Source organism: Nyctereutes procyonoides, unplaced genomic scaffold (genome assembly GCF_905146905.1).
Source record: "Nyctereutes procyonoides isolate TBG_1078 unplaced genomic scaffold, NYPRO_anot_genome, whole genome shotgun sequence".
NCBI lineage: Eukaryota > Metazoa > Chordata > Mammalia > Carnivora > Canidae > Nyctereutes > Nyctereutes procyonoides.
In genome coordinates, this window is record NW_026575049.1 from 33177531 (window position 1) to 33202363 (window position 24833).

At 44.3% G+C, this 24833-nt stretch overlaps 1 protein-coding gene across 3 annotated transcripts in view; it reads right to left on the minus strand.

Moving 5' to 3' along the window:
* Positions 1-7399: 7399 nt before the first annotated feature.
* POLR3B (RNA polymerase III subunit B) overlaps positions 7400-24833 on the minus strand; it is a 110764-nt gene continuing 93330 nt past the window's right edge. For all 3 annotated transcript variants that reach the window (XM_055328031.1, XM_055328029.1, XM_055328030.1), the window contains 5 exons: positions 20613-20716; positions 19837-20003; positions 16092-16205; positions 12964-13137; positions 7400-7830 (listed from right to left, as the gene is read on the minus strand). In XM_055328031.1, the coding sequence (XP_055184006.1) occupies positions 7701-7830; positions 12964-13137; positions 16092-16205; positions 19837-20003; positions 20613-20716 (689 nt within the window). In that variant the 3' untranslated portion in view covers positions 7400-7700. The remainder of the gene's footprint in view (positions 7831-12963; positions 13138-16091; positions 16206-19836; positions 20004-20612; positions 20717-24833) is intronic.

Here is a 24833-nt window from a genome sequence, read left to right on the forward strand (position 1 = left end):
AGGCTTTCCTTCATTCTTCCAAAGCCAGCTCTGGCAGTTGTCTCCTCTGGGAAAGTTTTCCTGACTGCTCGGAAACTTCATTTTTATCATGGCACAGCCTGGCTTCTGCTGTTAGGATAGAAGAATCTAGTCTCACTAAGGCATTAGTTTCTACAATCAGCATTTCAAGTGAAAACTCCATAAAGTCAAAATTACCCTTGAAGATAATTTTAGCCATGCAGCATTGGAATAGTTAGCTCTTTGGCTGAGCACCCAGTAGGACAATGTCTTATATTTAGGGTCCACAATGGACAAAATACAAACCTACCACCTACAAAGAGTCTTCTTTACACTAGAGACTCACACTAGAGCAGAGATTCTCACACCGCGAGAGGCAGGGGCAGACAGCATATTACACTTCCTTTCCTCAAGACTCAACGTTGAGAGCAGAGGTGAGAGCAGAGTTGTCAGCTTTGTTTAAATACTACCTTACCTCTTCTTCTCCAGTGCTGAACATGTAGTTGAACTTGCCAATGTCACATATGTGAATGGACTCTTTGTATTGTAGCTTCTCTGCCTTCCCTGCCAATTCTGAGCATCTGACTCAGGACTTCATTCCCAGGACTTAGAATGCCCTCCACCTGGGAGAAACAGAGGATGCAAGTTGAACGGATTAGTGGTTTAACTTCAGGACCTCTCCAGAGATGGGCAATTCCAAGATGATGAAGTAGCACATCATGCCATCCGAACAAATGAAGTAGGCCTACTGGGTCAAGGTCTCTATTGGCTTATCAGGACCCTAACTGGAAGGAATGCTCCGAAGCAGAGCTCCCAAAGGAGAGCAGGGCTGAAAGGCTTAGGACTCCACATCAGCTGATCAGCAGGCGATATTACTTTGAAGCCTGTCCTGTGGCTGGACCCACTCATCGATGAGCTCTGGCCGTGTTCTGAGTGCTGGTCTGCTGGCCTCTCTCTTCTCTAATCCAGGTTTAACGAGATGAGCATCATTAAGAAAGGCAGGGCGGCTCTCCTTAAAGTGAACAAAGTGACTCTTCACAGAAGGACTGATTTTAATAACCCAGCGCAAGACCCCCTTTAAGGTACAGAATGATTCCGGCACATCAGTTAAGTGTTACACAAAACAGACGTGAGTATTCAAAATCAAAGGCGTTTTTCATTCATGTGAAAAAGGGATCAGTAAGCTGCATGAAAACTGGGGTGCGTAAAAGTCCCCGGGGCCTCTGTCCACAGCAGGAAAAGCTCAGAGCATATTGGGCCCAGGGGGAGGCAACCTTGGCCGCCCATAACTCAAGAGATAGAAGGCGGCGATCTTTGGGCCCTGCCTGTGTTTCATGTGCGGGCTCCTGCCTCTGATCTTTCAGCGGCTGCCTAATTGCCAGTGACTGTTTCTGTGGACACAAGGGTCTGCGAAATGTGTAAGGCCTGCGTTTTTCCAGGGGAGACTTTTTCCTTTGCACATAAGCCAAAGATTCCTTCATACACAAATTCTTTCTTACGCAGGTCATCGGATTCTTATTCAGGGGACGTTGACGTGGAGTTCAGGGCGCACCGCTGACTGTAAATGTAGACACCATCCGGTAACTTGAGCGAGTGGACGCGCCGGTGGGAAGGCCGGCGATGCTACCGAGGGCCTGCCCCACGCTCCCTTCGCACGTGGCCACTGCACCTGACCTAGGGCTAGTAAATCCGCTGTTGGTTTTCCCGGAGTGGCCGCGGCTTCACCCTCCATCATCCTCAGCCTTCGACCCCGGGTCCACTGCGACTGAAGGTACACACAGCGTATTTACTGAGCACCTATTACGCGGGTCACAGGCACTAATTCCAGTAGCCCTAGGAGCAGGCACTTTTGGTACCTCATTTTCACAGTGAGGAAACTAAATTTCATACAACACCCGAGATCACAGCGCTAGTAGACGGTGGGGCCAGGATTTGAAGGCAGGGAGCCTGGCTGTAGTCCTCGCTCTGGCCCAGCACCCTCGTGCCTCCTGGCAGATGGGTTAGGGCTGGCTGAGCTTGGTGTTCAAGGGTCTGAGGGCAAATTCAGGTTTCGCAGAGTAGCCCGCCGTGAATGATTAGGGAACTGCCTAAGGGGATCCAGACACAGAATAGAAGCACATGTCTGGGTATTTGCATCCTTGACTTTATTTCAAAGGTCCTACAACATCTGTACTCTCAGGAACTGTGCCTGTCTCAATCTCTACAAATATTTACTCCTAGATTTTTGTAACATCTGACACTGAGTAAGGTAATTAGAGTAACTCTCCCTGTAGGCAGAGCAGGTAATGAATCACTAACAGCCTTCTGTTTCATTTTCTGGACCGGCGTTGGTATATTTCAGGTCCTGACAGATTGTAGATCTACTAGGGGAGTGGGGGGAAGGACCCAGAGTGATGGGAAGGAAGCTGTCCAGTTAACTCAGAAGGGCGGTTGCTGCTGCTGAGATCCCTGCTCTGGGGACCCTACTGCCCATCTTCTAGTGTAGGAGGTACGGCAGCTGGCTAGGAGGGGGCTTAGGACCCCACTGACTTCCGGGGCCTTGGTGACCCACTCAAAGGGCAGAACAGTCCCTGCCACACGGCAGGCAGGCAGGCAGGCAGGCACAATGCTGAGGTTTGATTAGGTAAATGATGAAAATCAGGGTGCATCTCTGACCAAAAATGGGTTAGATCTTTTTTTAAAAAAGATTTTATTTGACAGAGAGAGAGAGAGAGAGAGAGAGAGAAGAGAGAGAAAGAGAGAAGAGAAAGAGAGAGAGAAGAGAGAGAGAGAAACAAGCTGGGGAGAGGGAGAAGGAGAAGCAGACTCCCCACTGAGCATGGAGCCTGATACCGTGGCTTGAACCTAGGACCCCGGGATCATGACCTGAGCCGAGGGCAGATACTTAACTGACTGAGCCCGCTAGGTGCCCCCCGAAAATAGGTTAGATCTAAAATACCAGGCTATGAGTAAATGTGGACAAAAATGGAGATTATAACAACCTTACTTTTTAATAATTGTAACATTATCATCAGATATGAAATGGCAGATTTTACAACTGGAATGAAACTTACTTTATTGATGACCAATACGACTGATGTCACTTTTATCTTCTGTCACTACTGGGACCTTGAAGGCAAAACAAGGCTGTGTCATGCTAACAGAGTAGAGTCACTCGGTTCCCCAGCAGCACAGTGGCTGTGTCTACAAGAACCAATCCACAGCACTAAACCTGAAACTGAGCTGGAATTGTTCTTGTTGGCTTTGCAGTTCAAACCACTTTCATTAGCATTGTCTGGTTCCGTGGTTCTCAACTGTGGGAGACGGTTGGCAGCGTATGGAGACACTTGTCACAGCTGGGGGATGCTGCTGGCATCTCATGGGTGGAGGCCAGGGGAGCCACTCCGCATCTGGAAAGAGTCGGAAAAGCCCACCACCAGACTATTCCTGCGGGCCCCAGGAAGCCTTGCTCACCCGAAGGCATCTGCTGACTCTGTGCTTGGCTTCGGAAGAGGGACTGTGTTCTCCCTGCGAGGACCCGCGAGGACCGGGGTGAGCAGCCGGCGTTGAGAGACATCCTGGCTTTCCCAGCAGTGACTTCAGAAGGGTCCACTTTTGATGCAGGCTCCGTTTGTGGGGCTGGTGGCAGCTCTGGTGGGCGGCAGGGGGCGGGGGGAGCTGCCAGGGGGAGCAGACACCTGAAGGCCAGAGCCCGCACCCAGCCTGCACCGAGCCTGCACAGGTGAGCAGCAGCAGGAGCAGCGCATCCTCCGGGACTCTCACCGTCCCCGCCCACGTCCTCCGTGCAGGCTCTCCTCCGGCAGGTGCAGGAGCCGGGGGATGCCGGGGGGGTTGGAGGATGCCATGGGGGCTGGAGGATGCCAGGTGGGGTCAGAGGATGCCAAGGTGGTCTGGGGAATGCCAGGAGGGGCCAGGGGGTGCCAGGGGGGTCAGAGAATGCCAGGGGGACTGGGGGATGCCGGGGGGAGGGGCGCTGGAGCCAGCAGGAGGGGCAGGCCAATACAAGCTATGCCTGAGGAGGAGTATAACACCAGCAAAAAAGAGAGGAAAGTGGGCGGCTAGTTCCCAAGAGGTGGGGTGCTTTGGCATTCCCGAAAAATCCAAAGTCTGGCTCTAAGGACAGGATCCAAAACTCTTCAGGTAGCTCACAAGGGTGGACCTCAACTTTTAGCTTGCATTGGGCTTGTTAAGACAGGGATTGCGGGGTCGCAGCAAATATCTACCAAACTCCCGGGTGAGGCTGATGCTGCTGGTCCAGGGGCCACACTTTGAGGAACACTCCAGTGGCCAGGCCACCCGACCCTCCGGGATCTGTCATTACTTAAATGCAGTTTCTTCAAATACAGCGTTCGTAGGAGTCACCAAAGTACAGCAGATGCAACAAGGCTTCACTCACGTTTCTTTATATTAAGAACGTGAGTATAAACTTCACCCCAGCATCCAACACAAAAGAATTTGGATCCCTCATCTGTTTAAATATATTCAGACCGTTCCTTGCCTCCATCAATGTGAATGATTGGGACTTAACCAGACTTAAAATTTATTGTGCATAGAATTAGAGCTATTACCTGGATTGAAAAATACTTTAACTCCTCTGACCGTGGTCTGAGATCTTAGCCTTGTGAGTGAACATGTGAGTTTCCGGTTGTTCTGAGACCTTCTGCCCTGATATCCTGGTCACGATAGATCTGATTTGCTGAAGCAAATCTCTTAATTGCTCCTGGAGCCTATGTCTGAGGTCCCACTGAATAGCTTGATTTTGGCAACAAACAGCGTATACTTTCGGATTGCCACTTGTTTTTCTTTCTTCAATTAAAAACTGCCTAAACTTAAAGCTTGACTTTAATTTCCCACCAACTTGGCCCTGTGGGGGCTAATGTAGAAAAACCCAACTTTTGTTCAGCAAATGAAATAAAGTGTTTTCAAGACACATATGGAGTAAATATGGATGGTAAAGAGGTGCTACTTTTACAGTCACTTTTCTGACCATCCGTTTCACAAATTATTTACAGGTCTCTCAGAAACGGGCTTCTCTGTTACTCAGGAGGCCGAGGTGTATGGGCCCAGCCACCAGCCCTAATGCTCATTCTCATGTGACTCATTACGGCAAATAGACGTGTTGGGCCCAAATGCTCTGAAGCAGCTGAAAACTATCCCATTATGTAGCACCCAATCAAGGCCTTTTTCTTCTCTCTTTTGAAATCCGTTTCTTGACTCTCCCCACATGGAAGCGTTTTGAGAACTGGTTCTGAGGGCTCCACGGAGCTATTCCGGGACTCCCGTGCCGCCAACAGGCCTCACTTTGATGTCTGTGGTAAATGGCTGTTCCGGGGAAGTGCGTTCTCTAACCCTCCCACCCTCCTGCCTTCCTATCACCACCAACCCAGGCAGTTTGTGCAAAACCCTAGTTTCCGCACTTGGTCCCAGTTTCCAAACCCCCTCTCTTCCAAAGCAAACTCAGCATCTGCCTGTCCTCTTTCCCCACGAAGTGGTACTGGCTATGGACTGTCCCAGCAGCACTGTGGGGGAGAATGGTATCAAAGAAAACATGACAAGCATCTGTGAACATCTGTTAGGTGCCACTGTGCTGAGTCCTTTGGATGTATTATCTCATTTAATCTTAAAAAGGGCCCTAGGCGTCAGTATCATTCCCATTTTGAAGATGAGAGAAACCAAAAAATGAGGCAACTAAAAGAATGAAGACAGTTGTGTTCTATTTGGGGTAACAAAGCTATGAAGTTAAGAGACAAACACAGATTTAGAACCTGTGTCCTTTTTTAAGACTTAAAGTATACCATACTCAGAAAAATGGAAAATCCTGTGTATATAGCTCAATGGATTTTCATAAAATAAACACACCCATGTAACCAACACTCAATCCATCCCCCGCCCCCCCAATGCTACCAGCAAACTAGAGGCCTTCCTGCTCCACTCCACTCATTAGCCACCCACTCTACAGACGGGAACTATTATCGTGACTTCTTAGATTTTGGATTAGTTTTGCCTATTTTTGACCTTAAATGGAACCACTACAGTATATATTGTTTTGTGTGTGTGTGTGTGTTTTTTTTTACCCAATATTACAGCTGTGAGATGTAAGTTTTTTCTTTGCTATCTAGTGTTCCATGATGTGAACATACCAACATTTATCCTATTGTTAGTGGGCAGAGATTATTTATAAACTGGGACCACCATAAATAATGCTGTGGGAAACATTTTGGTACATGCCCATTGGTGACATGTATGGATACGCGTCTGCTGGGCATACATACACCTATGAGGGAGATTGCTGGGTATGTTCAGCTTGAGCAGACACTGCTAGTATTTCCACCTGTGCATTCTGAGTTGGCAAATACCTTGAGGACTATTGTGTCCCTCCAAAACTCCTATGTTGAAGCCCCAGCTTCCGATGGGACTGTGTGTGGAGGTAGAGCCTTTAAGGAGGTGATTAATGTTAAGTGAGGTCACAGGAGCCCTAATGTGACAGGAAAGGGAATTCTTTCAAGGAGTGGAAGAGACACTAGAGCTTGCTTGCTCTCCTCATGCACATCAAGGAAAGGCTGTGTGAGGACACGGTGGGAAGGTGACCATCTGTGGCCAGAAAGGAACAGAGTCCTCACCAGAAACCAAACCTGTTGGCAAGTATACCCTGATCTTGGACTTTAAGCCTCCAGAATGGCAACAACATAAATTTCTGTTGTGTAAGCCACCTGGTCTGTGGTATTCTGTTATGGCAGCCTGAGCAGACTCATAAAAGGGAAAGGTGGTAGAGAAGTTGGGCTCACCTCAATGAGCTTTCTTTCTACTTGGGATGTTGGCCTTTCTTGTTTGGGTGTCTGGGCAACTCTGAGCTCATGGTTTTGTCTTCCAGCTCTTGTGCTCTGCCAAAGCTCAGGTCAGGGCTGTGGCCTCTCAGGCGCTTTGGTGTGGCTTTTCAGTCTCTTGTCCTTGTGCCACTTCCAACATGGCAAATCCTTGAGGGGAAAAGGGCTTCGAGGGTGGCCTGAAAAAGTTTGCTCTATCATTACCTAAAATAGGAATCTAATTGGTAGTTGTTAAAACAAGGAACTTACAAATAACTTGAAAAAAGAAAACCGTAGCAGGACGAACTCAACAATTTTGGCCACTTCCTATTATGGTATTTCTCAAACACCTATTCAAATGTTGTATCTGCTAGTTTATAGAAATATCAACCCGACACAATTTTTTTTTCCTCAAGGATGTCTCAGTTTGGAACCCGCACTTTCTAATCTTTGTTAGAGAACTGAAAACTTCCTAGAAGGATAGGGAACTCTCCTCAAAATTATCAGAGTTGCCTGGAATGGTTTCTGGAAAAAAAAAAAAAAAGATATTCAAAAAATATAACCATTCACTTGATCTTTCTCATGAGTAGATGTCAAGATACCAGAACATAAATAAAAGTTTATTTATCTTTTAGGTCACATCCATTTGTGAATCGCATTCAGTACAGGAACAAGACATTGCATCATGGTCCGTGTTGGCAGCATATATCTCCCAGTGCCCATGACTCACTGATCAAGGCTGCGTGGTCCATCCCCAGTGTAAGAAAACCTCCTCATCTTTCTTCTTTGAGGGGGGACATTCAAAGGAATTACAGAAGGAGACGTGGTCCTCAATCCCCTCTGCTATCCACTGTGTTGGAACTACCGGTTGTTCTCTTTAAATAATCACCTTTTCTGTCCTTACTCATTGTATTTGGACAGTTTTAACCGGGGGATGATGTTCATAGACTGCAGCTCCTGGAAGAGCAGCTTGCAGGCATATGGGATGCGGAGGGAAGACACATGGCATGATGACTTGCAGTAATGGCACCTGAAACCCAAATCAGTACATGTTAGAGGGACGGTGACTAGGCAACGAAGCCCTGCATATAGAAGTAAGAATTTTCTCTACAAAGTTTTACTGCCATCCTATCAGCTCTATTCTATTCATTGGGGTTCAGTCCTGCCTGCTACCAGATATGTACATTGTGCCCCCCGAAGTCTCCCTCAGTCCCCAAAAAGCAGCATCCAAGAAGCAAAAGGAAAAACAAAACACCTATCACTCCTGCAGTTTTAAAAGCGTGCAATTTCATTGAGTTACTACCATGTTTCTAGATCTTTTTCTTTACAATGCAAAACATTTTCCAATTTACTTGTTTTGAGTGAGGCCCAGAAATCTGAGCCGTCTTGAAGTCACTCAGACTTAGACTTTTTCATTGTTGAAAACTTTGAAAATCAATTCAATCTCCAAGTATTTGATAGAAATTTATTATATTATACTTTTCAAGACATGATTTTCAACAATTACAATTTCATCTGTCACTGAGACACTTTCAGTGTGATGAGGAACACAAGGCTTTCATATAGAATGTGGAGGCCATCAAATGTTATTTATTTTTCCAGCACTCTTCAAGCTTGGTTATCTCAACTAGTAGAAGCTACTGTACTTACAACAGGCTCTCCCTGTGTGCATATATTTCCATCAAATCCCTACAAAAGCCTGTGCTCCTGATCAAGACATGTCTATTCCAATTAGAATTTTCTTTTCTCTTCCTTCAGGAAGAGCCAGGGAACTGAACTTAGTTTTTAATTAATGGCTACAACTAATGAAGAGTCTCCCCAGGGAGAAAGCAAACTATCCTCTCAGGTTTCAGACCAAAATAGGACCTCACCCTACACCTCGAGTCTGGGGCAGCTAAGGCTTAGGTAGAAAACTAGGTCCTCCCAGTCAATAGGAAGTGGTTAGTGAGTGTAAGAAGAACACCAACCGAGACTTAGAAGATTCAGTGTTAGCTGGAAACTGGAAACTCCATCGTGAACAGTAAAGGCCTCTGTGGAGGGCAGTAAGGCAACATGTGTAAAAATGGAAATGTGCGTTATTTGATTAATAATAATAATTAATCACAAAAGTGGCAAAGGTGAGTTCATGAGAATGTTCATGGTCACACTGCTTATAACAGCACAAAGCAGGAGACTGCTCAGATGTCTGGGAGGGAATTGGTTCTGTGATTACAGAATATTTTTACAGAAGAATACTGTGCAGCCATTAAATATGATGATGCAGATGCAGACCCATATTTATTGAAATATAGAGGTGTCCAGGACACACTGTGGAGTGAAAAAGGAAGTTTCCTTAAGAGCCTGGTCCTCAGGAGATGGGGTTTCAGTAAATATATGAAGCCCCCAAAGTCATATGTAACAAGATTTTTTTTTGATGAGTATATAATAGCATTTTTCTGCTATTATCAGAATATAAAAAGGTTCATGATTAAAAAATAAAACAAAACCCTGGAGAGTGAGGGTTACATAACTACTCACAAACAGAGATGTCCCAAAAAGAGTCACTAAAATGTTCATAGTGGTCATCTTTGGGTGATGGGAATTAATGTGACTACTTACATTTTTTCTTTATTTTTTTTATAACACTGAATACCTTATAAAGTACAGGGATCATTTATGAAATCACCAAAATCAAGCTTTTAATATTTTAGAAAAGAAAAGTACTAAGATTTTGAGTGTGGTAGTGAGTGACGCTACAGATGTGAGCTTCTTGAGAAGGGATGGGCGGGGGAAAGATGAGCCGGCACAGGCCTGTGCCACCAGTGTGGTCCCCGTGGAGAATTGAGGACACACAGAGAGTGCTGGGTCCCATCAACAGTACTAACACAAACATGGTGAAAGACTTCTTCCTAAAAGACTGCACCTAGAGTGCTGGGTCCCATCAACAGTACTAACACAAACATGGTGAAAGACTTCTTCCTAAAAGACTGCACCTAAAGACCTCTTAATGCATTATCATTTAAGAACTATGTTTTTAATGTGTCTGGTTGACTTAATTTATTCAGGAATCATGTTCATGCTTTAATTAGATTGGAGAAATGGTTTTAACTGAAGCAACTTCTTGCTGGTTCTGTCTATAGTACTCTGCAACTTCAATCCAAGCTTTCTAAAAATTTCCATACGTGCTGGTTTCATAATCCAGGAAGCCCTCAAACCTTCTCTATTATTAAATATTTCTCCATCATTTAAAGTGTTCCAATGCATATACCTACATACACACATACATAGAAATATATATACATATACACACACATACAAATTACAAGCCCTTAGGTTACCTTACCCTGTGTCTGGAACAATTTCAAAAGGAAGAAGCTTGACCCAAAATGATAAAATAAACTGACTTTTTAGGGCATAGGCAGCAAAAGAAGGCAGCTGTGGTTCCACATGAGAAATGACTGTCCAGGGAAACGTCCTCTATGAGCTAATTATCTTAATAGGGATTTTCTTTTCTCTGCAGTTTTCTTCCGGACCTCTCTTTTGTGACTTATGCCCCTCACGTCTACTGCCGAACAACAGTCTTGCTGTAAACATCCCCATAGCAATGCCTTACTAATGTGCAAATCACTGACAAAAGGCCAGTTTCAAGGTTCTGAACTGCTCTAATTACTCAGCCTCCATTGTGCTGTTCATTAAAGAGCGACTTCCTCCTACACACGCCCGTGCTCCCCCGACACTGCCCAGCACACACGCCCAGGTAATGATGGAAAGGCACAGCATCATTATGCTCCTCTACCAGACAGCCGCACACAAGGAGGCTGTTAGACTACCAGACTGGATTAGGATTTTTTTCTGTTGGCAACAAGGGTACAAGCGGGCCACTCAAAATCAGACACACTACATCCAGGTCTGTTTAATTACAGTGAATACCCTTAAACTGTGTAACCTGATTTAGCCCTCTTTCAAAGGATTTCAAATATAATACACATGACACACATGAGCTTCAAAATCAGGCACTGCCATCACATGATCTCTAAATGAGACAGAAATGAAGCAGGAAAGAAGGTAAGAATTTAATAGAATAATATTGAGATCAATTACTGCCTTCATTAGTTTCCCTGAAGATTCACTGAAAGAGAGGGCAAGGTTGTCAAAGTACGTGAGAGAATCTGGTCTATTGCTTTCTCTTTTTCTCTCTCTTCTTTGGGTGGGGGGCACAGGAGAAAATGCAGGGAGGATGGAGAAGGAAAGGAAATCCATTCTGAAGTTTCTTGATCCCTATTTTTAATAAAATGGTTCTTCTGTTACCATCTTTTCAAAGCAAATGACTTAAAAATCCTTGTGCCAAATCTGGAGATGCAAGCACAGTGGCATTGGTCCCAGGCACCTTCCTATTACACTGTGTGGCTGTTGTTACACAGCCAGGACAATAAAACACAAATTCAATATGCATTTCAAAAGGCGAATAGAATCTCCGAATTGAAATCCCTACCCCAGTCACTGATACAAGAGCCAGTCTCATGCTTAGAATCATATCACTTGTCTCTGCAACCTAATGAAAGGAATGAGCTGCAAATGGCCACCTCTTGAGTTCATTTTTAAATGAAATGATTTCTTCATGGACAAGTCTCATCAACTCTTCTATGCAAAAACCCACTGAATAATTGGCTAAAAGGTTTTGCCATTTACCAAGCGAGACATATACTATATTTGAAGATGCTTGCTCACTCTGGCTCTTGATTTGCTTTATTCAACCAAGAAACTGGAGGCCTAGGGTGGCAGGGCTGAGAAGGAGGCTTCACTGAGGGGAGACTCACCAGGGGAAGGTGGCCCAGGTAACCTTCAAGCCCTTGAACTCTGGCAAGGATTGCACAACTGGGCCTAATTTTCTCCTCCAGGGGATGATGCCTCCCTGGGGAGAAGAGGCTCTGGGAGGTCAGGAGAAGGCTGACTAGGGAATCAAGGCAGCTTCCTGTCCCTGCAGACCCACTTCAGACCTCGTTAGACCTCATCTCTGGTAGGAAAGTAAGTGGAGATGGTAAGCTACAGGTCCTCCTGCCAACAGGCTCAGTCAGGGTCACAAGAGGTGACTAACCCAAGGTATGGTAGCTGTTCCTCAGTGCAAGGAACTCCTTTTCTCCACTTCTGAGGTGTAAAGATACTCTGTCTACACAAACAAAACCAACAAACATGTAGCTTCATCTTTTTTTAAAAAATAAATTTAAAGATTTTTTTGAGAGAGAAAAAGAGCAAGAGAGCACAAAGAGGGGAAGGGGGAGGGAGAGGGAGAGAGAAGCAGGCTCCCACTGAGCAGGGAGCCCCTGCAGGAGGGCTTCCAATGTAGTTGGAATGAACTAGAAGGTAAATTCCCTGTGAGCAGCCATTCATGTGTCTTATTCACCACTGCACTCTGGGCCTGGAAGAGTGCCTGGCACTCAGCAAACTCTGTGTGTTGAGTGAGTGCCTGAGACAGACCTAGGCTCTGCTATCATGGAATTCACGGTGTAAAACAGCTTGCTGTTCAGCTGGAGCACAGACAAGGGGCCAGGGTGTCAGGTCCTGGTCCTGGTCACCAATGTGCTATGTAACTGGGCACAACATACCGGGCTCTCTGGGTTTGAGGTTAAATAAGTGCATTCAACAAAATGTTCTCTAAAAAGTTCTAGTTACAACATGCTGTACTTCTCATATCTGACAATGGATCTGCTAGCAATTTTTTTACAGGTAAACAGTGATAAAAGGTGTTTGAAAAAATATTAAAAAGAAGACAAAATCAGGTGCGTGATTGGCTCAGTTGGTTGAGCGTCTGCCTTTGGCTCAGGTCACGATCCGTGGGTCCTAGGATCAGGTCCCAAGTCCTGCTCAGCAGGGAGTCTGCTTCTCCCTCTGCCCTTCCCTGCTACTGCTTGTGCTAGTTCTCTCTCTCTCACTCACTTGCAAAATAAATAAAATCTTAAAAAAAAGAAGTGCTAGTCCATACTCCTTGCGTATTTAAACTCTAGTTAGTGTGTAGAATGCAGAGCATTAGGCAGACAAACTAAACAGGTACATATAAAATCCCTAGTTCTAGGAGTTCGTGGATGGGGCAGGATGGGTAATATGTGGGTGGGATCTGGGGTCGATTCCTGAGCTATGATTTAAGAGGCAAGGTGTGCGGTACAAGAGGCATATGGCACCCACTTACCAGCCAGAATACCCCAGAAGTCCACACTGCCCACAGACATCAACCTCAAAGGCATCACTTGAAATCATCAGTCTCTCTAGTAGGAGCATGCTGGCTCCATAGCCGATTAAACAGTCACGTTCCATTTCTCCAAGACGCAAACCGCCATCACGAGACCGACCTTCAGTGGGCTGCCTTGGAGACAAATCAGACATATGTGTCATTATTTTGGTGAACCAACAAAGGGCAGCATCCCGTCCTGGCCAGGCGCACGAGGCTCCAGAGCAGGCTCACCTTGGTTCAAATCATTCACGGGACGGTAACCTGAGGAGCTGCTCAGCCTGCCCCTCTGCTGCATCTGTACAACATAGGATGTAAGGCTCCCAAAGAGCCAAGGGAGGACAATACTAGTGGCTGCTACTGTTATTAAGTGGTAGTAAGAAGTCATATTATGTGATGGAATAATAAATGAACATATCACAATACTACCACCATCATGATACCGTTAACTGTTATTGTCCTCACATCAGGGAAGAATGTCTTTGGAGTATTTTCAGAGATGTTTCAGTACTGTTGTCTGACAGTGGAGAAACTAAACGGAACAGAGCGTGGAGGAAGCCTGGGTCCCCCAGTAGTTGTTGGGGCTCCAGTTACTGAGAAACAAACATGGAAAGAATCAAATGGATTTTTATAAAATTTGGAATAGATCAGGAATCACATGGAATCAGACAGTGCCTGAGCTGTCCTTCATGTATGAACATGTTCCATTCCTCCTCAGATGGGGGTGAGCTGGGAGCTATGAGTCCCCTGAACAGCTTCCCTGTGGCTTATGTATCTGCCGTGCTTGGGAATCCTTCAAAAGGATTCCAGGGTGTAGGGACAATCGGGGATTCTGAAACAGCACAGGCAGCCCTAGCCAGGTAGTCCTGACACAAACTATTAAAAAGGAAGAGAGGGAAAAAAAGAAAAGAAAAGAAAAGAAAAGAAAAGAAAAGAAAAGAAAAGAAAAGAAAAGAAAAGAAAAGAAAAGAAAAAAGTGAGCTCCCTGGCTAGCTGATTTTTAAGATTTTATTTATTTATTCATGAGAGACAGAGAGAAGAGAAAGAGAGAGAGAGAGAGAGAGAGAGAGAGAGAGGCAGAGACACAGGCAGAGGGAGAAGCAGGCTCCTAGCAGGGAGCCTGACGTGGGACTGGATCCTGGGTCTCCAGGATCAGGCCCTGGGCTGAAGTTAACGCTAAACCGCTGAGCCACCAGGGCTGCCCTGGCTAGCTGATTTTGGAGTGACACTCTCTGGGTCCCGGGAGGACCACCAACATCAGGCTTGTTTTAGATTTAAAAAGGTAAACAGGGCGTATGCCAACCCATGCTGAAATTTTACCTTTTGTTGTTGCCAAAGTTATATTGGGAGCTCAATTTAAGTTGTAGATTATTCTTTCAAAGACAATCTACGTGTGAAAAACTTACAAATGATCAAAATGAACACACTATAGTGGAAACTTCATCACTGAGCACAACGGCTGTCTTTATCTGCTGACAGAATACCTGGGATAGGAGGAGTCCCTCGATCTGTGGCCATTGGACAAGTGAAAGTGGCTAGATCACATGTGGGCAGAAACCAAAACTTGATTAAACCAATCAAAATAGTGGGCGGACAAATGCACCCCTGGTAGTCTTCCCACAGAATGCACAGAAGTAATAACTCTTTACACAACAAAGTACAAAATAGAAAATAACTGTTTTGACACTCATTCCTCTGGAATAGTTTTTGGATGTTCTAACTGAAACGGAAGCTCCAGAGGGACAGCGCTCAAGGAACAGGAACACCTAAACCAAGTTGGGTCTCACTGCTGGGTCACTAGGGTCTTGAGAATCTTGACTTCACTTCCCTCTTCTGCAATTTGGACTACACACAGCATTTCAACAGGTATGTGCATTTACTCAGTTTTAAATGGTCATGGAACTAAATCATCCATACCTTTCCCTTGGTTTAAAAAAGTAAACTCAGACACTTACTGCTTCGCCCTGAACCCTTGCCCTATATGGAACATCGAGCCATGATGAGTGCGAGCAGGCAGGGACCTGGGCAGTTATGGAGCATCCTCCATGGATTGGCACCATATACATTCCATATCTGAACATCTGACTGTTCCCCACACGCTGTGAAGTGGGCATTACTGTCACCTCTTGACGTATGAGAAAAACTGAAGCTATGAGAAGCTAAGTGATCTGTCCAAGGCTTGTGGTAAAGCTACGAGGCAGAGGTGAGTTCACATCCATGTCTATCTGGCCTCAAGGCCTATGCTCCCTCTCCTGGGAGCAGTTCCTCAGCCTTGGCACGAACCTCATACTGAGCTGGGTCATTCCCTGTGGTGCAGGCTGCCCTGGGCACTGTAGGATCTTCAGCAGCTTTCCTGGCCTCCACCTACCAGGTGCCAGTAGCTCCCTCCCCACACCCCCAGCTGTGACATCCCAAGATGTCAAATGTCCCCTGGGAGGCCAAAGTGCTTGTGGTGGAGAACCACTGCCCTGAAATATGCTTTTCTAGCCAGAAAATGTAGTACCCAGAACACACGAAACTTAGCATTTGTGATTCCCTTCCCAACATTTATACCCAACCATTCATTAACATACAACACTGTGCTAAGAGTGGAGAATACACTGGTGAATGGGGCACACTGGACCCCAGTGCAGGATCTTCTGCTCTAGTAACAGAAGTTTTAATAAATGACAGCTGTGGCTTGGGCTCCCAAACACTGTATGTTTGTGTTTTCTGTATGTTTGTGTATACGAGGGAGCATGCAGGTGTATCCATGTGTGTAATGCGGTGGGTCTGTAAGTGTGTCCACATTCTCATATATGAACCTCTTTGAAGAAGATGGTCTATGCAGACAGGTACAGTCAAGGACTATATTCGGCGACTACTGACAGGACCAGTGAGGGGTTTGCTCTCAAGCCTCTGGAATGATTCTGAATCAGCTGCTATTGTTTCATGCTAAGCAGACACACAGCATTCCTGTTGATGTCTAACACTCCAAATTTTGACATCTCTAGGAAACCAAAACTTCGCTGAGTCTGCTTATTGCTGCATCTAGGAAATCCAAGATAGACTTGGCTGCATTATAAATTCTGTAACTGCCCTTCTCTTACCTGGTGAGAACAGCTCGTGGCCCCCGGGCCCGGGCATGCATCTTATCCAACACCATGTGCTTCAGTTTCTGATAGTACACCGGGCCAAAATAGATGTATGCTTCTAAGGGCTCGCTGAAAGAAATGTCAGAGTTTTGGGCTAAGAAATCAGGTTTGGGTTAAGAAGAGGTAGCCTTTTCCAGGACCCCTTACTGGCAGGGCCTGGTTTGTTCCAGAACAGGTTCATGAGTGACTGGAAGGATGATTTTCAGTCTGCATGGAATGAGAAAGCTATATCTGAAAATAGAAACACACCATAGATATATCAGAAGACCTACTGTTTCAATAATAAATGAAAACTCAAAAAGGTTGTAAATAAGTACGTACAGGATGGTCCTTCCTTCACCCCTACCCCCTACCCAGGTCCGGCTACCAGGGTTTCTTGCCTGGACCCCCACAGACAGCCCTCTGGCTACTCTCCCTGCCTCTGTTCCTGTCCCTCAACAATCTGTTTTTCACAAAACAAACCAGAGTGACTCCTAAAATGTAAATCACAGCAAGTTATTCTTCTGCTCTAAATTCCATATGGGTTCCTACCACTCAGAATCCATATCATCCAAATTTTCTATCACAGCCATAGGTCTAATATAATCTGCTTCTTGCCCCTCTCAGACTCACATCCTATTCCCTTTCCCCATTGTTCATTCTGCTCCAGTAATATCAGCCTCTTCATTGCTCTTCAAACATAGCAAGCCTGTCTGCCTCAGGGCCTTTGCACTTACTGTTTGTAAAACATTCTTCTACCAGGTATTCACATGGCTGTCAAACATTTCACCTCCTCAGAGACTTCCTGTTCCCTATCACCTTACATAAAGGAGTGCTCCTCCCACCCCACCATCAGTGTGCCCCCACATTGTCTCAACTCTTACCTTGGTTTTATCTTCAGAGCACTTGTCACCACTTGATATTATAACATACATTTATTATTTCCCCGATTATTATAGGTCTTCCCCATCACAGATGAGGAACGCCTCAGGATCAGCACTTTGTCTCCTTGGTCACTATGGCTCTAGCAGCAGTGACCCTGCCTGGCACAGAATTGGTGCTCAGTAAATGTCTGTTAGAATGCAGCTGACTCAATGAATCCTTAGAAAAACTGTAATAAGGGTTATAAAAGACAGTGACTATTTCAGTGCTCTGACAGAAGAAACCTTTCTCCTTTAGTCTGGAGCAACAGCAGGGGTGGGGGGGGGGTTGGTGCCTCTAAGAAAGTTTAACTGCCCCACAACCTCCTCAAAAGAATGGGAGAAGCTACCATGTGCCATCTGCTCCATATAGCATCAAGGGAGGGAGCCACTGTCCTTCCTATCTTGAGGACGAAGGCACAGGCACAGAGAGTCTGAGGGGTTAATGAGAGCTGGTGAGCAGGGCAGCATGTCCAGGGCTCTCCCAGCTGCGCTGGCCCAGCTCAAACACTGTACATGCACGTGTGGGCCATGGCACCAAGAAGGAGTGGAAACAGCAAAGGCCACGAGCACCACGCAGAGGCCCCTGCGCCCCTGCCTTACCTCCTAGCACCCTCAGCACCACCAGCACCGGTATCTTGGCCTCCAAGCTGCTGTGCCAGTAAGGGATGGCCAAATTCATGGGGACACAGAAGGGACTGCAGGGCACAAAAGACGGCGTGTCGGGAGACATGACCCCTGTCCCAGCTCTGTCATGCAGTCCTTATGTGACCTCCTTATCCCAAGTTTCCTAGTTGTACAAGGGGGTCAGAGCAAGGTCCTTTCCATCTCTGATCATCAATGATTCCAGTCCTCCTCGGTGTGGCTGCTCATGGTAGACTCACCTAATGCCATCCATCACCCACTGAAGAAAGGCGTGTGCAATTTTCCCTTCTAGTTATGCTCAAGAATTTGGCAAGGGGTGAAGCTGGTGGGTGAATGTGTTTGCAAGCCCTTTGGGAAAACTTTCAACTCACAAGCTACACTACTATTTCTCAAACTTTGCCCCTGAGACAACTGGCAGACATGAAATACTAGCTAGGGCACAGAGGAAGGTGGTGTAGACAGAGCCTAAAGTTATCTATGGGAAGCAGAGCATAACCCATCCAAATCTTTCAGTAAAATTACGTTCAGCAGGCCAAACAAATTCATTCATTGTTCTGTACACTTTTGGTCAACTTCTGCATTATTTCTGGATGAGGAACAAAACTGAGACCATGTTTCGCCACGGCAAATGCAAATTTTGAAGTGGACCTCAATTACTTCAATGAATCACTTTTGAAATGGACCATTACTCTCTTCCTGTAATGTGATTTCCTAGAACACCTAGGTATGACACACCTAAGGAAATCTATGTTACCAGAGTTCGGACAGAACATTTTAGAGACCACTCAGGATTTTTAACAGATACCAATTCTGACCATTTTAATCCCACCTGGATAATCTATGTGCAGCACCAAATCAAGCCCTGGGTTCTTACACACACTTTCAGGCTCAGTTTCACTTGTATACAAGCAGTTTGAAGCCTCAGAAGAATGGTATAAACACTATGTCCCAGAGTTTTATCTGGCACAAAACACAATATGTGTCTTAACTTAAGCAACTGAGTTGATCCTTTAAAACCATGTGTGAGTCAAGTTTCAAAAGTCTGTCATTTACGAGAATTTCAGGGATCTCTGGTTCTCCCAAGTTAATGGGAGGAGCAAGCGCTCTGCCCGTGAGAACATTCTTCCCCTTGTGCAGCCTCACCTCCCCTTGGAAGGTGTCAAACTCCCCTCTACAGGAAACAGTCTTCAAATGGGCTACTCTTTTCACCTTTTGGACCTCTGCTGGAACACCCTCCACTTCACAGAGGTGTCCTAACCCGTTTTGGTGAGAGCTGTTTGTACTGATTTGTTTTCATTTCTTTATTGAATAAATATTTATGGAGAGTCTGCTGTGTGCAGACACAGGAAATAGAACAACCAACAAAACAAATGAGCCCTGCTTTCACAGAGGAGACAGGTAATGGTATTAGTATTATTACACAGTGTATTTGATAATGATGCTAGAGAGAAAAAAAAAGTAGGAAATGGGCAAGACAGTTGTAGTTTCAGATTAAGGAGTCAGGGTAGGCTCTGCTAAGAAGGGACTTTTTTTTGTCTTAATTTTTAATAAGTCTAGTAACAAATATCATTGGTTAGCTCCACAGCTTAAGGACCCTATTCTGTTTGCCATTATATACTTAATACCTAGCACATGTTAGATCTTTCACACACCAGTGAATGAATATGCAAATGTCAGGTCTCAGGCTATCTGAGCACAATTTACCTGATATTTGTCCTATTAATGCAGAGAAAGTTCAATAGTTATGGGATTTTGCATTATATATGATTAAAAGTTGTACAGAAAATCTATGTTGGTAAATTCTTTTCTCCTTTTAAAATGATTGCCTCACCAGTAAAGCAGCACTCCTTAATTTATCAGTTTGGTGAATTTGGATCCCCAATCCCCTACCCCGCCCCCACGCCACAGTTTTATTGAGATATAATTGACATATAACTGTGAACAAGTTTAAAGTGTGCTATGTGTTGATTTGATATGCTGACATAGTGCAACATGATCACTGCAGCATCAGCTAACACCTCCACAGCAAATTTAGATTTTCTTGTGTCTGATTTCTTACAAGAGTGAAGCTCATCTTAAGGTATACCTTAAGGACTCTGACTTCTTATTCTAATAAAATCAAACTTTTTTTAAAAAATGTCTACAAATATACTTACCCTGTAATGCCAGATGTCACAAAGTCTTTCCCCAAGTAGTTATAACCATGGCGAACGAGGTCTTCACACACATCTTTCACTTTGCTGCCTCCAAACGCAGTGCCATAGTGGAACCTCCCGTCCAGTACGCCAGCCTTGCCCGCCAACAGCTCAATCAGTTTTCCCACCTGGGATGGAACAACCCAAGTGAGCCCCTTCCTGTGGTGTAGAAGATCTATTTATTTAGCTGTGGCCGACTCCCCCCAAAGACTGTGATATTACTACTATTAATAAGAGTGATAAATTAATAGTGGCAAGTATATATCGCTCTCTTAACGTGTGGCCTTGGAAAAGCTTGACATGTGGGACCCAGGTTTGTGCCCCCAGAAACTGAGACAGGCAGTTACTTCCCTCCCTGTACACGAGGGAGCTCAAGTATACACATGTTAATAAGCAGCTTTCCCAAGTCCTATAGCTGCTAAGTGGTGGAGCCAGACTGCCAAACAACAACCATGGAAAGGGAGATCCACTAGGGTCAATACAAGAGGCTCTCTTTGCCGTGGGCTAAGTTCATCCCTTAGAAGACAGCTCTCAAAGGGAAGGGCAGACCTGCTCCGCACAGGAGCCCTCCATAGGGAAGAGTAACCCAGCACAGTCTGGGGCTCGGAACCTAGTGATGTGGCAAGAGGGTCAAAGTCCCTTTCTAAAAATAAGTTTCAGGGTCCCATGGCTAATACTTCCTACGAACCCACTGCTGCTTTCTTCCTTAAAGCAGTACCTTTGAGAAATGTACTGACCGTCATTCGTGATGGGAAGCCGTGTGGGTTCATTATGATGTCCGGACAGATGCCAGAATCACAGAATGGCATGTCTTCCTGCGGGACGATCAAGCCGCAAACACCTGGGGAAGAGAAGATCTCATGCCATGTACAGCACGTGTGGAGAAGAGATGACTATGGTACTTAATTGGAATATCCCCCTGCTACCTTTATCTCCGTCTCTGTGGTCTCTACCAAGAGTAACAAAAGCAATTTCCAGCAATAAAGCATTTGAAAATGGCTTTCATTGCAGGGAGGCATTGCAGCCTGCGGACTCAACTGCTAGCATGACACAACGATGGTGCTGCTAAGCTGCTCACACAACCTCCTGTGCCACGGAAGCCAAGATGGTGACTTTGGGCCCTGGCCCCGTCACCATCTCTGAAGTTTCCAGTCCACAGCAATTCTGCTCCTCGTAAGCTAGTCTGTGATCTGCTGCCTAGTGCACCCACCTCAGAGGGATCCGACTCCTCTATCAAACACAGAACTACCTGAAAGGTGTGTTGACATTGTAGTTTTAAAAAAACAGTGACAAAAAGTATTCGTGTGTGGCTGATGTGCTAATGGGGCAACCAGAGCACTGGCTGGTTGGCTAGCTTTTGCCAGGGCTTCCCTGGCTGAGCCTAAACCACCCTAAGGAATTTTAATTCCTATAGCTGACAACACATTAAAAAGTGATCTCTGATTGAAGTTGTAAAGTTGAACAAGAAAATTAAATGCCAGGTTATTATTGGAAGAAAAGGGTAGAATTAGAAGAATTCTAAGAACAGAGACAGAATAAAACAAAAACCTACCAGCTCTATGCACACTATTGTCTCTAAAATTAAATGTATTTTATTACTCTCTTCATATTAATCTAACCTGTAGGAGATTTTGTTGCTTAAATTGTTTTTAATTTCTCTTTCTTGGTAGGACGGATAAGGACATAATTTGGATTGTTAACCCCAATCTACATAATTTAAAATTGGGAATGTGCAGTAGCTTTGAACAAAGAAATAAGATCCTTTTATACTAAGATAAAATTTCTTTTCCTTTGTATATAAAGTTATCAACCATCTGTACCTACTGAAAAAAAATGCTCTCCAAGAAACTCTTAATTCCTCAGTTTGATTTCTACATAATCACTCAAACTATTTAAAAATTTTTTTTTTGTGATATGTTATAATCACCAAGAGCTAAAGTCTAAAGAAAAAGAAAGCCAATTGCTTATTTCAGTATTGGTTATTAATATTCTGATTTCTAGTGGCTGCCAACAATATGGTAATCAGGTTTGTGGTGTTGAATTCTAGAGCCTGTAGGTACTTTAATTGGCTTTTTGGTTGAAATTGTACTGTTTTATTATAAAAGAACATATGCTTTCCTACATGAAGCACAGAAACGATCATTCAGTTCAGTTTATTTCAAATTCAACTACAAATATATTAGAATTTAAGTCAAGCTGAGTGTGTGACCCCTTCTTTCTTCCCTCCAAAAATCCATCTTGTCCACACTGAAATTATCTGACAAACACTTGGGCTACTGGGAAATCTTCACTGAAAGAGATCAAATTGTAAATCTAGGTACACCGACAACAACATTGTATGGCAGTGACCAAAATGTTAAAAACGGCAATTCCTGCAGAGGCTGGTGCTGGGACGTGCTCTGGACAGAATGTCACTTTGGCTGGTGAGGAGGTGGAGGCTTGGCTAGATCCCTTAAAAACAAAACCAAAGGAAGACCTCGGCACCCTTCAGCAACAGTTCACAGGGGGAAGCTGGCGTCCACCCCCTAACTGGAGAAGGTGGGAGTGAGGGGCAGGAGGTACAGAAGCTCGAGGAGAAGTAGGGAATACTTACAAGGGGGGAGGTTAGGAGAGGAGATTTGCATCTGGTATTTTTAGTTTTCGTTGACACATTTAATCAGGCCCATTTAACTCCGCTATTAAAATGAAAGCAATGCTCCTTCCCCTGAAATTGAAACTAATAACTTTGCTTGAAATCTGAGTAAAATGTAGTACACTTTCTTTTTTGGGGGGGAAATAACTCCATTGGCCCCTTTTTGATGCTGCTTTTAAAAACATATAAGTAACTCTGGAAATTTTTCATTCCATTAGAGGAACTGCTTTGGTCACATCCGAATCAAGGGCACCTGTAAGCCAAAAATTAAATCTTAGCTAACTTAAAATTACTTTAGGCTCTGAAAACCCTTTTATATGCCAAGATGGTTCCCATAGCAGACAGCCCTGTGTTGTTTGTTTTGTGTGAAAGTGAATGATAAAAGATCCATGAAATCGACACAGAAAGCCAGAACAGCAGAAAGAACTGAGGGCTCTCCATCACTGGGGCTTCTACCCTCTGCTGACTCGCCGAACAATGGAAGCTACACATCCAACTGCAGATCTAACACAGCTGTGCATTTCATTAGATGAAGAGCACTAGTGACACAAGTAAATAATTAACTTATTCTGGTCCGCTGACTGTGCTTATGAGACCAGTCATAGCTGACAGATTTTAATACAAGTTAACACAAAGAAACCATAATGAGCTTAGAAGTTAAAACAAAATATTTAGACAGAATTTGATGATCTTGAATCTCAAATGAGACAGATGATTTTTAAAAGTTTGTATTCTACAGATTTCATTAGAGGGGAGAAAAGAGCTCTCAGTCTTCGAACCAGACTTTTCTTTTTAAAAAGGTATTTCTTGGTTTCAGAATCCTTCAAATCCTTCCTCAAAGCAAAGGGAGGTTTCTTTTCTTATTTTCAAATGAAAAATTAAAACTGTTTTCTCTAAGGATGGAGGCATAAAATCTCTCCCAATATTTAGAACTCTCGAAAGTTATGGTCATTTTCCTTTAATGCTGGTTTAAAAATGTAAATGATATGCAGTCTGCTCCAGTGTGTTAACACTCCCCTGGATCCTTGAAAAGAGGATGGACTACAAATAAACCATATCTAATGGAAGCTGTTACTGAAACAATTACCGATTCATACCTTAAATGCTTACACAGCATTTCAGATTTTAAAATAAAATTTCATCCCCTGGCTCATGCTGGTGTCTCAACCCCATTGTTTATAGCACAACCTCCTGGCAGCAAAATGCAAATACACCAGTTGAACAGGCCCGGAACATGTCATGGACTCATAGGGGCCAACAGAGAATTAAACCACAGACTACATGACAGGCCTTTTAAGAAATGAAAATAGGTAATAAGGAGAAACCAGAACACAGAATGAGCAGAATGGTTCCACAAATACCCAAAAGATAATAATGTTATTCCATCAACATCAATATTAATTTCAAATTGTAAAGGCGAATAATTTTAGGGAATCTAAAGCCACAAGTCTGACTGCCAAGCCATGCTGGAAAGGCACATCTGGAGACCCACGGTATCAGTTCTGGGTTATGTCCTAGACACTGGAGATCTTACGCCAATTTGTTATTTCTATTTCCGTGGCCTTGCAGAACAACATATAAATCATTTTAAGAATAGGTTTGCCCAGTGAAAGTTCAGTTAATCTAATGAATCATTCTTAGAAAGTATTTCTAATTATAAATAGCAAATGACTTGTTCACAAGTCATTTTTGGCTTTTTTTTAAAACTAGTTTTAGTGTAATGGATCTCTCTTAATTCAAATAGAAAAAAATAAAAAGAAAGTTAAAAAAAAAAAAGGGAAAACCGAAAGCATTCTAGTACCGTGTCAAGACAGGAAAGGGAGTAGCAACTGGCAGAAGAAAACTGTAATGCAGTCTTTAATTCAAGAGCTGTTTTTGATGTGACTGAAGTGTGCTGAGCATTGACTAGTGAATGGGTTTTTTTTTTTTTTTGTTGTTGATAGCCAGGTCTCATTTGAATACCACACTCTCCTTCACTTTTTAATTGTTTCACTTTTTATTTAGCAAGTCTACCCTCCTTGTATAACCACTTTCGGATTCAGTGTAGCACTGTGAGGTTGATCTGTGTTAGGCCTCTTGCTTTTCTGAGTGGGGAGAGAGTCCTTTACCTCAGTTGCCAAGCCCACGCTGTGGGATAAAGGCTGCTTGGGGGAAAGAGGAAGAGGTTCAGGACTCCACTCCACTTGAAAGGTGTCCGATGCAGATTAAAACAACTGAATACTGAAAGCAGAAACATTTATACCATCCAACGTGACACATTCGAATGCTCTAACTGCTGCAGAGAACACTGGCAGTGGGTTCTGCTGAAATACTACTAATTGGAGGC